At 43.3% G+C, this 13,771-nt stretch overlaps 1 protein-coding gene across 2 annotated transcripts in view; it reads left to right on the top strand.

The window, feature by feature from the left end:
• Positions 1-930: 930 nt before the first annotated feature.
• lasp1 (LIM and SH3 protein 1) overlaps positions 931-13,771 on the top strand; it is a 32,355-nt gene continuing 19,514 nt past the window's right edge. Inside the window, exons 1-2 of one of the 2 annotated variants that reach the window (XM_030407605.1) lie at positions 931-1,514; positions 11,419-11,513. In XM_030407605.1, the coding sequence (XP_030263465.1) occupies positions 1,446-1,514; positions 11,419-11,513 (164 nt within the window). In that variant the 5' untranslated portion in view covers positions 931-1,445. The remainder of the gene's footprint in view (positions 1,515-11,418; positions 11,514-13,771) is intronic. The other variant, XM_030407604.1, reaches the window with a different exon arrangement.

The following is a 13,771-nucleotide window of genomic DNA, read 5'->3' as shown; positions in this document are numbered from 1 at the left end:
AATCAAGTCAAAATGTATTGAAAATTACCCCAAAACCATTTAATCATAATATAATTAGCAATTTATGGTGTCAAACTATAAATAAATCGACATTTAGGCAAACTATTGCAAAAAGGGAACTTCAATTGATACTGACCTTGAAGTTAGGCAATAACTAGTTCTGCTGCAACAACTAACCTCAACCTATTTAGTGGCCTGCCGAGGGGAAGTAAGAATGAAACTAGCAGAGGTGTGGACTCCAGTCATTGAGATCTGGACTTTGAGACTCAAATTGGACTTGGACTCCAATCATTTCACTTATTATTAGTTATTATACAAATACAATTCATTGTCATACTTTTTGAACCGGTTACTTAAATTTGCCAATAATATTGTATTATTGTATTACAGGTTGTGCTACCTTGTCTATTCTCTTTATAAAGATTGAAAACTGCGGCAGTATATCTTTAGGCGAGGACGGGACTTGACTTGGGACTTGGCTTGACACAACCTCTCACAACTTGACAAGACTTGGGACTTGCTTGAGACTCAGACTAAACAACTTGGGCGGACTTGACTTGGACCAAATAACTCAAGTCACAGATGTTAGATCAACAGAAACCAATAGGAAGTTTCCTGGAAATGTATTTAATAAAACCCCAGTTATTTATCCACTGCTTATTGTAAAATGGCATAAAATTATTAGTAGTTTTCAATCCATTTCAAGGTGATTATTGTGGTTATTTGGGGGCATATTTCACCTGCTAATTACCACCTACTCACCATCACGTGCTTAAAAATGAAGTGTTAGTGGTGCAGTACAACTCTTCTGTCAGCAGGTGTCATCCTCACCAAATGCATCACGTGGACACCAAGTAGGACATGCAGTGAACGTGGCAGATGTGTAAAAATGTGATTTGAGATCACTGGATCGGTAAAACCCCCTAAAAAACCTGCAACAGCAGGAAGATGATCGCATGAGTTTGCTATGCGAGTGCAGATGGGACGAGGACGTGAACAAGGATCGACTTGGACCTCTTCAGTCACACACACGAGACTGTGCCACCTCGTTTTTTAAGCGAGCCGCTTCCCAGCTCAATATCCACAATGTACAGATGTTATAGCTGCTCTGAAATCATCAATCTTACTTCCAAGTGCTGAACACTGAACCTCCTACACTGCCTCTTCCCCTTCTGCTCGGACGCGCGCAGACGAAGGAGGGGGAAGCGGGAGCGCGCTTTCCGTGTCTGGTTAGTGGACTGACAGCCAGCTGTGCGGCTACAACGACAACAACAACCTCCTGGATTTGCCTCATACAACAAGATTAGTGTCGGTCTGCTACTGATCATAATCGTACACTATAGATAGTTTTTTCTTTGGGAGCGAGTGCTCGAGTACAGCGCACAGCTACAAGCAGAATCATCGGCGGTTTCCGTGCTAACTAGCTAGAAGAGCATTCCTCCAACATGAATCCGTTGTGTGGCAGATGTAATCTAGTCGTTTACCCCACGGAAAAAGTGAATTGTCTGGACAAGGTAAGGATGAGAAACCCGCCTTACTTCCCTTTCTTCCTTTGGGAAATAACCTCAACACACATTTCCTCCATTTGCTCCCTCGCTTTGCTCGTTTCTGCCCTGCTAAAAATGACACCTTTCACATATTTTTGTGAATGAATCGAACGCCCCGGCAGGACAGGTATGTCGCTAGCGAGGCGAGCTAACGGCTAGCTTAACGTCTGGAAAGGGGGTGGGGGAGTGGTGGTGGTGGTGGTGGTTGCTCAACAGCGCGGGGCAGGAAGCGAAATCACACCTTTTATCGTGTAGATAGTGCTCTGAAGTAAGCAACCTAAAACGGTATTTTTCACCCAGACAGTGACTTGAGGCTGTGATATCGATTCACAGTAAAGCAGCGCCTCGCAGGGCTCCCGACGAGGCGAGTCTGGTTTGGGCCTGCTTTGAAGAAAAAACTGACAGAAAACGTTAGCTAACGTCTTCCTCGAGAAACGTGTGGGACTAACCCTCACAAAGACTTCTACTTCACAGTCCCATAATGAAGCCCTTCTTGTCCACCAGTGTTCAGAAACCGCGTAGACTGGTTTTTGGACATGTCTTGTGTCCAATTCACTGGCTAATCCAAGCCAGGGATGATTGGTCGAGCCACCTCGATTTAGTTTTAGCCTAATCTCAGCCAATGTGCTAATCTCATCAATGTTACCCATAGTGACTTTAAAAAGGTGCCTTCTTTATCACCATGTTTCGTTTTAAGGAGCTAAAGATGGCCATGTGTAGGCTTAAACACTTTTAACTTCCTATGTGGGTGGGGTCTGCAATGTATGGCAATGTTAATAGCATTGTTTGTATGTTTATACCAAAGCAAGGGCTGGGGGGCAAGTAGATAATTTGTCTAATGGACGTCTGAATTGCTATTGAAAATCAATCCCTGTCCAGACGTGCTTATCTGTTGGGGTTGACAGAAGGAGAGATGGTGGAGAGAAGAGCACACAAAGCGTTTTTATCTAAAGTAACATCAGCTCTGCGTTTGGATGCATTACTGCTCGAATGCACCATGACTAATGCCTTCCCAAAGTGCCCCGGACTGGAATTGATTCGTCGTCTTCATGCACAAGCGGCCCCGAAAGTACGCGTCATGTTGTCATGTTAGCAGAGGCCCCGTATTGATGAGAGGAGGTAAAATATTGCCACAAGTACAGGCTGAATGTGCTGTGGAATCTGGCCCGAAGCAGAGTGCATTCCAGCAGACAGACACTCCCATAAAACGTGCTCTGTCAGAGGCCTGCTGTGTCGTCTACCCTGCTCTGAGTCTGAACCGAGCACAGGAGAAGTAGCCTGCCGTCTGTCTTCGCTGCCATTCCGCATCAGTGCTCACCCCTTCAGACACGCCAAAACAGCCTCCCCTTTTCCTTCTCTGTGGCACACACACACACAAACACACGCACACCCTGCCTTTCTTGTTGGGTTAAAGCCACATGGATTTTTCCATGTGCTAGGCTAGCTCAGGTGAATGCTGCATCGGTATTCTCAGCCATCGACGAATACCTTTACCTGACAGTCTCTTTCCTCTGTGAGCCACAGAGGCTTGTTTGTCTGTCAGCTGCATTCCAGTATATCAGGGCTGGGCCCGGCAGAGGGAGCGGGCAGCCGAGCACATGTAAAGACAGGAAGTGAATGTTGGTCGAGGCTCTTGCCGGTGGGGGTTTTGCTTTGTTCGGCCTCCTTTCAATGCATTTAATGCTTGTTGATATCAAGGAGTTAGGAGCTGCATGTTCGGGCCAAGTATCGGGCTCATATATCTATCAAAGTAGCTTTTGTAGACTGAGTTCAGGGCGGCTGTTGAACGGCAGCCAACATAGTTTGTGAAAAATCAAGTAAGATTGAGTCAAAGGCAACACACACCACTTGCTTCATCTCTTTTTTTGCGGAGAAAGTAATCGGATACCACCAAAAATGTATTTCCAGTGAAAATGTGTAAATTCCAGCCACACATGCATTAAAAAAAAGTGCATGTTTCAGTTACTTTTCTCAAGAACTCAACACTGAAATTGTATTAATGCTTGTACTATGCAAACAATACCAGTAAAACAAGTCGCATTGAAGTTGATGTGCACTGTCTGGAGGAGTGGAATGATTTGTATGTGTTTCGCTTTAAGATTAATGGCCATTTCAACACTCAGGAAGTGTGTGTTTTCAAGATAAATTTAGAGATCCGCGTTGAGTTGTTTTAAAGCTCATCTCTCACTGAAACACTCCTCCTTCTCTGCTGGAGTGCCTTTATACTCGCCGTCTCTACGTGCTGTCTGCATGTCGTATGTCTGAGTCTGCTCCTACCTGCAGGTGAGGAGATGCAGTCCTCCTACGTCTCTTCATGAGATTTATTAATATTTAACTCCCAACATGCGAGCCCACGTGCTGTAGATTATGAAGTGTTGTTAACAGTAAACCGGGTAGTAAATCGGCAGTTATTTCAGCGACTGTAGCATTTCACTGTCTATAAATAATGTGAGAAGATGACTGTCATGTGGGCTCTGACAGCTCATCGTTTTAAAGGTAGGTATGGCAAGCAAAAACAACACAACTGGCTCTTGAATATGTTCACAGCTTCAAAACAGTTTGATTCCTGTTATGCACAACATTGGCAAGATTCTTTGTGAGGCAAGTGTGGCTGCATCTTACGATCGATATCGTAATCCATTAATCTGATTATTTTTACGAGAACCTGAATGACATATCGATATCATAATAGATAATAATGCAGGGAATTATACTCAAAGTGATTGAGAATTATGTATTTATTTACTGTTTCAGCGCATTGATGTTGTTTTTGACGAGAAAAGTGTATTAAGAGTCAGATATCTTTAATCTGTTTCACACCTTTGTCGTAAGATAAGCGGAAAATTTATCTTTTGGTCGACAAAACATCAAAAGAATTTGAGAAATGCTCAAAGAGACATCTTGAAATTGCATCATTTGTCCAACCAACAGTCCAAAACCCAAAGAGTCTTCATTTATTGTCATAAATCGCAGCAAATACTAGCATATTTAGGAAGATTGAGATGGTAAATGTTTGATATTTTTGCCAAAAAAATGACTTGAAAGATGATCAAAAAAGTTGGTCATTGATTTGTCAATGCAGCTCTCGAGGAAAGACATATTTGCATCGTTCAGACACAGCTTTCATGCTACAAATGACCCTTCACATGGTACTGAATTTCATAAGTGAGTCTCAGCATTGCTCAACAACAAAGCAACCAGTTTGAAAAAAAGAAATATGCATAGAGGGAAGTTATGTCCTTCTGCATGTCTGAACTGACGTGAGATACTTCTGTGTTTCGAGGATTCAGCTAACTTGTATTTTTATCCCCTGATGTTACACTCATATTAATCAATGGCTGGAAAGAATTAGAGGTTATATTCACAAATTCTATACAAACTAACAGATTGGTTGACACTTTAGTTATTTGGCTTTAGCTTGGGGGTTTCTTGTTAAGATGTGAGCCTCAGTTGTGCTGCTGGTTCTCAACCTCAGGAAATTGCTTGACTAAGGGGGTTAAAGGTCAGACGAGTACAGTATTCAAGCAGCTCTGTACTTTCTTTACTGCATGAAGGAGCTTACATCATGAAGCCTGTGCTCTGTCATGTGCAATCAAATAAAACAATTGGCCTTAGTAGAAATCACTAAAGCTTTTTTTTATTCTGCACTACATGTTATCACTAAAATCTCGAATCTGTTTATGTTTCACTTTAGTTCATACATAATTTTTGGACTGGAGTTCTGATTCAAGTGTGAGGTTTCCTCTTCATTTGCTCTCTGGTGCTCAAGTGTGAACACGTTTCTTTAAACCACAGTTTTAGGAGGAATTTGTCCACCGCCTCGCCTATATTTAGACAGATTATTCCGAGAGCTGATTCATGTTGTCCGAAAGCCACAGGAGGAGAGGAATCAGTCCAGCCACCGCCGGTTTACCTCCCTTTGCTGACTCACAGTCATAAAACACACATTACAGTCAAAATCACCTGAGGCGTTGACTCCATGGTGAGTGGACAGGTTCTTCCCCTTTTGGACATTTGTCAGAAAAGGAAACAAGTGCAACTAGTTTCTTTTGCTTTCCCAATCTGCGACAGCTGTATTAGTTGCCAGGAATTCATACAAAGGAATGCAAAGAGAATTTTTTTTTTTTTTTATCCAGTAGAAGCCATGCAAACATGACATAGCAGAATTATTGGATGTTTTGTTAAGAGAATTCACTCAGATGATTTATAACAAGGCACTAGTGTTTTTACTGTTCTCATCTCGCAGCTTTTCTGCTGGGATTGCTGTTGTGAATATCTTATTGCTGGGGCCGCAGTGTGTGTGTGCATGTTTCTAAGTGCACATCATAGTCTGGAGTGGTTTGGAAAGTGTGTTAAGTGCTCACTCTACTCTAGCATAGTATGTCTGTTCAAATCACTGTCTGCCTGCCTGCTGGCCAGCAACAGAGCCATCAGCTTGGGTAAAAATGAATGGCATCAGGTAGGCTTATAATTAACCAGTGTGTTTTAATGAGTTACAGTTTCCTCTATTAGCACCAGCCAGATGTGGGCGCATCTTTAGGCATGTACTATCTTATGCATGGATAATCTTGCACACTCATGTGCACCAAGTAAGCTGCTGTAAAGAGCCCACTATTTGGGTTTTGTATGGTGCTCTTTCTTCACATATTCTTCCTCCAGAGCTGTTCTTAGCCCTGGACTAGGTGTTGACTATGACTTGAACTGGGAAGTCGAAATTTGCGAGTTCCCAGTCAGCAATTTCAACTGGACCATCCCCTGAAGTCGCATATCCAACTCAGGAAACCAACCAACCAAGACCTCAGAATCCAAGATGGCTGTTACGCACATCAACAGCAATGAAAGCTTTATACAGTTTATTGGCACTTCTGCCTTATTTGTGTCTCATGAAATCAGCTAGCACACAGTTCTGTCCAACTTCTATCTGAGGACATGTATCTTCAATGTTTGTATGTGCAAAGTACCATGTAATGCCTTGTTATCAGCTGGAATTGCTAACAAAGGCTGACAGTGGCTGACCAGACTATAACAGCTTTGCTGACTTGTACTGAATTGTGATCAATTCCGGTATGATGTCGTTCCCAGTGCTGATTTCAGACTTCCCAGGTAAATGGAGGGCCTGTTGCACACAAATTGTTAACTGAGGCTTAAATACTAGCCCTGTGTTTATTTGATTCTCTGTCTTTAACCCCACAAACTCAGGGCTAACCCTGCCCCAGAGCAGGGCCAACAAGCCCTAGGCCATTAGATTGTGCAAGTATGAACGTCCTCTTAACATGGAGCTAAGAAAGTTCAAAGAACACTCAACCCTGGGGCTAAGTGCGGTATGAAAAGCCTGTATTTATATCTATACTGGCGTATTTGATTTATTTAGCTACAGTTGGTTTAATAAATATCTGAGTCATCGGAGCATCCTTCAAACTGTTGGCCTAATCATCCAATAAAAGCATAAACCAAAGTGTTTTTTAAACTGAAGATGATTGCTACTTATTTGACCAAGAATTATGAAACAATTCATCAGAGTCTCGAGGGATGTCCCTCAGAGTTACAAGGCGCTAAATTACTCTGATGCTTAATTTGGCGACTACCAGTAGACTGAACTGTGAAAACCCATTAAACACGGTCTATAGATCAAGTAGACTTTTTTCCGCTTTTTTTTCTCGTCTAGAAATAGAATTGTATAGTCACTTGTTAAGTACTCAACCAATGTTTCCTGCCAGTGCTATGATGAGTGAAGTGAGAAATTAGCCCCGTTTCGATTACACACTAATACTGACAGAATGTGGTTGACACAACAGCATTTTAATACCTTTAGCCAGCCACTTAACTGTCCTGGTCAGACTCTCGCTAACCCCTCTCTGTGTCCGGAGTGGTCTATTCCTCCCAGATAGCTCCAGGGTTTTTGTCCGGGCCAACTTGAGGCTGACTGAGCATTTTATCTCTTGATTGGAGCGTTGGATCCCTGCTGACACACGGGCATCATGTACTGAGACATATAACCTACATACAGTACTACACACATCATGCACACACATGTAGAGACGCACATGTGCCCCTGAGCTGCATTGATGCAGGGAGACAGTGCTGTTTTTTTTTTTTTTCTTTGGGTGTTTTATTTCTAGGGCTCTGTCTCTGCAGTGTCCTCATTTTCCAGCTGACTGCCAGATCCTGCCTTGGCACCAGAGAGCCAGGTTTTCCTCGAGCTGGACAGGGCTAACTGCTGCATGGCCTCTCGAACACACATTTGGGATGTTTCTCATCCCCACATCTGTTTTTCCTCTTCCTCCCCCTTTTGGCATCTGTTTGTCTTAATCCTGGACCTAATATAATCCTAAAGCCTAAAATATTTCTAACCAGATACTGCATATTATGCTTTAGAGGAGATGGTTGGCGGTTCATGCCTGGCATTGGAGTGCATCTCAAATGTGTCTCAAGTAACCACTTGTGATTATATTTCACCTCCTTGAACAAAGTTGATTTTATCTGTGGGAAACTGCAACCACTGCTGGGCACAATGAAATCAAAATGTACATTCAGCCATACAACTAAAGAAGATGCTAGTAGCGACTAAATGCATACTGAATTAAATGTTAAGTTCACCTAGTATTTCTTTTTAATATATGTAATGTATTTAGATTTGATTACTCCCACTCAACAGCAAATTTGGCCACATGTTCCAGTGATTCATTAGTGCATTTTAGCACGTGTATTAGGGGCTATCAGCTTGTTGTCGGTTCGTCCAAGATGTGTTTTAGTCTGAACTAAGGGGTGATATTGCCTTAAATAATGTTGGGATATTCGTTGGCTATATTGCAATGTACAGCATCTGTCTCTGTAGTATGACTCAGCATTGCCCGATGGGAAATACTTAACCATCACACAGAGACTTAAGATTGTGGTGTTTTTGGTAAAATGATCCTACGTGAGTGATAACCAGAAGAATAAATGGTCCGTAAATGTGAAATATAGCAGAACACGCATTTAAATGATTTTTTTTTTGTTTTTTGTTATACGCCAACATATCTACATTGCTTTTACAAGACAACTCGACTTGAATACAGCATACGTTTTGAAAAGAAAAGGGCAGGGGAGAGAGTGAAAGCCATCCTCACAAACAGGTTTGTGAGGATACACCAGGAGTGATGGACTTAAAAGAGGTCACTTGAGATGTAGGATCCATAATTTGCCGTCCTGATCACGTCAGGAAGTGAATTACAATCGCACAGCACAGACAAAAACCAAGCACTCATACAAGCGCCCCAAAATCGTAGATTATGGTGCATTGGGGTTTTTTTTAGCGTACAAATATGATCGTTTTTGTACATCTGGCAACACTGTTTTGAATTCTTCTAATAACGATAAAATCCTAGGAAGGCAACAGTATTATCGTGTTGGTACTGGTACTTTCGCAATAAATTAATAAAACATGAGTTATAAGCGTAAGAATTAGTATAACAGTCTGGCGAGTAGAGAAAAACAGGAAAAGGACAACAATGAGGCCATATCACGATAACAATATAATACTGATATATTGCCCAGCACTAGTCTGAGGTCGGAGCAGTTTGAGCGGGCCCTGTGTTCCCCTGTGAGGGTCACGTTATCAGTATAAAGGCGGGAAGGCGAAGAGGGTTGTCCTTGTGAAATGTGGGTTAGCAGGTTGGGCGAGGCTCAGGCATGGTTTGCTAAACAGATGATTTCAGCAGGCTTGTTCTCTGGAGTGGATTCAAGGTCAATATTGACTCTGGGAAACAACACAAGATTCAAAGTCCGTGCTCAGTTGATAGCTTCACCTTTACCACCAACAGCATTTACATGCACATTTCTCATTTAGGATCACACTGTGGTAGTTTGTCTGGTTTACAGTTATGACACAATTGGGGAAATGACAGTTGTCAGTGGAGAGTGTAACACTGGGCTGCTAGATGAACCAGACTGTGTGCACATAAAGATGGCAGCCACCACAGCTGCAAATCAGCTGAAGCTAGAGGAAATGGAATCTGCCCGCACTATGCTGTTGTTTGTAGAGGGATTTACCATCGCAGCACTAGCCAGAACAATGGCGAGCAATGGAAAGAGTAACACGATGTGTCCATCTGCAACTCCCTCAAGCCCCGACTGGGTTGTTGTGGGATAAGGAGTTTGCCTTTCGAAGGCTTGGCCCAGTGTGTTTGGCTTTGGATCACAGCTCAACTGAACAGAGCCCAGACTCCTCTGTGCACCTCCTCTTTTCTATGCCTCAGTACAATATTGCTCGCCCACAGCTACAAACACACATGTCTGACACACACACACGTACACTTCCTTCCTTGTTGTCATCGCATACCACCCTGGGTGGTCCATTATTTCCAGACAGAAGAGGCGAGACTGTCTTTAAATCCAGCCCGAAGCCATATTCCTGTTCGATAAAGGAAGTGAATTGTGCTGTGTGCTTGGTCGTGCTTCCATACACGGCGCCGCCGCTGCCACGATTGTGTCCACTGTCCATCTGCAGCTTTCACAGACAGCGAACCTCAACACCCTGGTGATTTATCTCCAGCTGATTATCAGCGCGGTAACACATGCTTTATTATCAAGCTGTATCACTGCACGCCAGGAAATGATGGATTTTTCTGTCATTAATCCACGCTTCTCATCCCGAGAAGACCGTAAGGAATCCTGCTTGCATTATGCATGTGTGAAAAACACTGAGAAACATGAGTGTTGTGCTCTGATGTGTTTCTGCAGCTTCATCTCTCTGTTTTGAATCATCATTTCTGCGCTGTTTGTTGGGAAGATTAGCGTTTTGTGTGTGGGCAATTGGTGTAGAAAGTGATAAAGAGTGGGTGAAAGAGCGAGAGGGATGACAGAGCGCCCTGAGGCCATGTTAATAAGGACTCCCTCTTTCATTCCCTCCCATTCTTGCTCTCTCCGTGTCTTTGCACTCCTCCCTCCCTTCCCCTGACGAAAGCGCGAGGAGCCAGATCATTGCTTCACTCTCTGGCGTTTTTCTCTCTCTTGCCCACCCCTCCCCTGCTTGCGCCCTTCCTCTTGCTCTCCAGCTACTTCCTTTCATGTTTCCTCCCTCCTTCCAGTTTGCTCGGATCCTCCCTCACCACGATTCCCCCTTTGAACCCCTCAGGCCGCAGATCAGCCCAGTGCCAGGAGGGAAAAGGAAAGGAGGCGAGGGGGCGGTGGGTGGGTGGGTGGGAGAGGAAGGGAGAAAGGGTGGTGGTGGTGGTAATGGTGACGGAGATGGGTCCACGGCCTCTTGTGAAGCTAGATGGAGGCGGAGCAGCAGAAAACATCCAGGCCTGCAGAGATGAGCAGACAGAAAGGAGGTCAAAAGCTTCGCGACCGAGCTGGGAAGATGACCCCTGTTGTTGCTTATGTAGAAAATGGAAACGAAACATCTTGATGTAATAATATAGGCGTGAAAATTGATTGCACCAGATTAGAGTGAGAGAAAACGCGGATGCACACTTGTCAGTCACAAACTTCGCGGCTCTTCCTCATCGCTCACACCAGCAGACCTAGCTCTGTATACTTATAAATAGCAACCATACAATTTACTGTGAAAAGGGGATGTTGGTTTCTTTGTAACTGTTGGGCATGCATACACCAACTGCTTCACTTTTTCTTTTTTTTTTCCCCCTTCACAGTCCTAACAGTCACTACTCTTTCTGTCTTTAATCCAGCTCTTGTCTCTGTGGAACCTAAAGGGAATAAAAAGCAGTTCTGGCCCTTACTCATTCAATTAGCTTTTTTCTTGCACCAGCCGGCTGTTTGTGTGAGTGTGGTTGGCTCTCCCGTCGGAGCACCCAATAAAGGTGAAACAAACATCTCAAATGTCACCCTCCTCATCTTTTCTCCCCTGTCTCTTTTTGTTTTCTTACAGTACTGGCATAAAAGATGCTTCAGCTGCGAGGTCTGCAAAATGACTCTAAACATGAAGAATTACAAAGGCTTCGAGAAGAGACCATACTGCAATGCGTAAGTTGTCCCTAAATCATCATTTCGTGTGTGTCAGCGAGTGTGTGTCATGTTTTTCTACCCAGCCTGCACATCCCACAGACACTGACAGCAGTGTTTAATCTGTCCACACATGGAAATTGGACTCTCTAAATGTGTGTGTGTGTGTTCATGTTTCAACCCAGCTAAGGCCCCCTCTCTTCCTCCTCTGCTGTTTATCAGTGGCTATTCCAGCTCCCCCCCCCCCTAAGAGAAAAGGCCTATGTGATGCTGTGGGAAAGTGCCTCCCTCCTCTTTAGTGGGGAAAGGGGGGGTGTCAACAAAGGAAATTCCTGAAGTTCCTCTACAGTGACAGAGGCGGACACTCTGAAAACTAGCATGTCCACTCACGCTTCAGCACATACTCACACACTAAAGGCTGATCCGGAATCCGTGGAATCCCCCTCTGCCGTTACTTATAATGACTTTCTCCTCCTCTCCTCTGTTTGTGAGAGAGCGAGAGGAGGCGTAGCTTCATGTTCTGACAAGCTCTTTTGCATTTTTTTTCCTCAAGTGCCCTTTTTATCGCCAAACAAATAAATCAACACGTCATGCTAGCATTGTAATTCTCAGCCACGGTGGAGAATATATAGCAGTCTGCTAGCGTGTGGTCAGCTGTTTTTCTATAGAATTTGGCTTCCTCTATGATTAATTCAAGGGGCAGGTCTTTATTTCGCCAAGTCTAGATAACGCAGCACTTTTGTTCTGTTGTTTTTCATAGAAAGGAACATTTTCTTTTTGTGTCCATTTGTCAGTTAGAGCATGAAGGTGCAAGGTTTCTTCTTAACTTGCTAATGTCGTCCTCTTTTGGTTTTATTAACCACGATCGGTCATTAAAAAAATCTCCCTCATGGGGAAGTACAGATGATTACATCCAGCTAACAACAGGGTGTGACTGATTTAAAAACTTGCAGTAACTCCAGTAGTTTTCTCGAATGGCTTCCCTTTTTCCTGGCTCTATATATTCTAGGTCTGTATCAAATTATTATTTTCATTGTAGGTAAATCCGTCAATTATTTTCTCGACCAATTGATTAGTTGTTTGCTAGACAAAATGTCTGAAAACGGTGCCAAATTTTTATCAGTTTTTCCCAAAGCCAAAGATGACATCCTCAATTGTCTTTTATTTTGTCCACAACCCAGCGATATTCAGTTTGCTGTCACAGAGGACTAAAGAAACATCATATTTAAGAATCTGGAGTCAGAAAATATTAGTGAAATGGACATTTTTCTGTGTAGCTCAAATGTCTCCTGCTCCATTAGAGGTCAGTTCAGCCTGAGAAAGTAAAACAAACAAAAAAACATTATCAGTCTGTAGATTTGATAGGGAAAAACCCCACACACATGCAAATAATTTCCAGTTTTAACCAAATGCTTTTGCACTGCAGTTCCCAGGTGAGCTAAGGTATCTGTCCTTGCAGTTGGATGATGTGGGTTGTCATGGTAGAAAAACGCATTTATTGATAACATTAACAATGGCTCTGTTTTATTCAGGATTTCCCATGAGTCATAGTGACAGTGAGCCAAATCATCATTACTTTTATTATCTACACCTGTGCTTTTCTTCTTTTGAAATGGAATGGGGAAAAAAGGCCTATTGATGCTCCGATTTTGATTTTGTCAGTGTACTTTTTGTGGATTTTGCTTCTTGGGAGTGAAATCAGCCATCAACTTAGAAATTGAAGCACTTCATCCATGGTACACCCTGTCGGCAGTCTTTAACTTTGTGCTGTGCCTAACTGGGATCTCCCTGACTCCCATGTTGCACCCATGTGCATTCACAACAACATCTTTATGATTAATTTGTGCACGGGGTGTGGTGACTGCAGCAAATTCTCAGCGTAGCTCCACCAAACCTCCACCCAGGTGTGCAAACACCTGTGCCATAGCCTAATCATTATAAGCTTACCTGAGATGATAAAATACAGTCATTTGTCCCTACGTCCAGTCTCTCGCATCACCTTCAGCAGGTGTCGTCCTCCTCTCACCTGTTTTTCTGCAGACTAAAGTGGCTTCTTCTTTTCCCTCTCCTGCTTCCGATGTTCCCCTCCACTTGTTGAAGCAGCAGGAGCGAGGCCCTTCAGAGCTTGTTTATTATGCCTCTTTCCGTTTGTTTAAAACAAGCCTTGTTCCAGTAAACATCATCAGTGGAAGAGCCTCCCGCTTGAGGAGAGGAATGCAGGCTACGCGCTCTGTTATTATTCCGTGGGATAACTACTTTTTCATTACCCCTCTATATTT

This window comes from Sparus aurata, chromosome 23 (assembly GCF_900880675.1).
Source record: "Sparus aurata chromosome 23, fSpaAur1.1, whole genome shotgun sequence".
Lineage (NCBI taxonomy): Eukaryota > Metazoa > Chordata > Actinopteri > Spariformes > Sparidae > Sparus > Sparus aurata.
The sequence above is the reverse complement of the archived record's forward strand: the minus strand, read 5'-3'. Positions and strand labels throughout refer to the sequence as shown.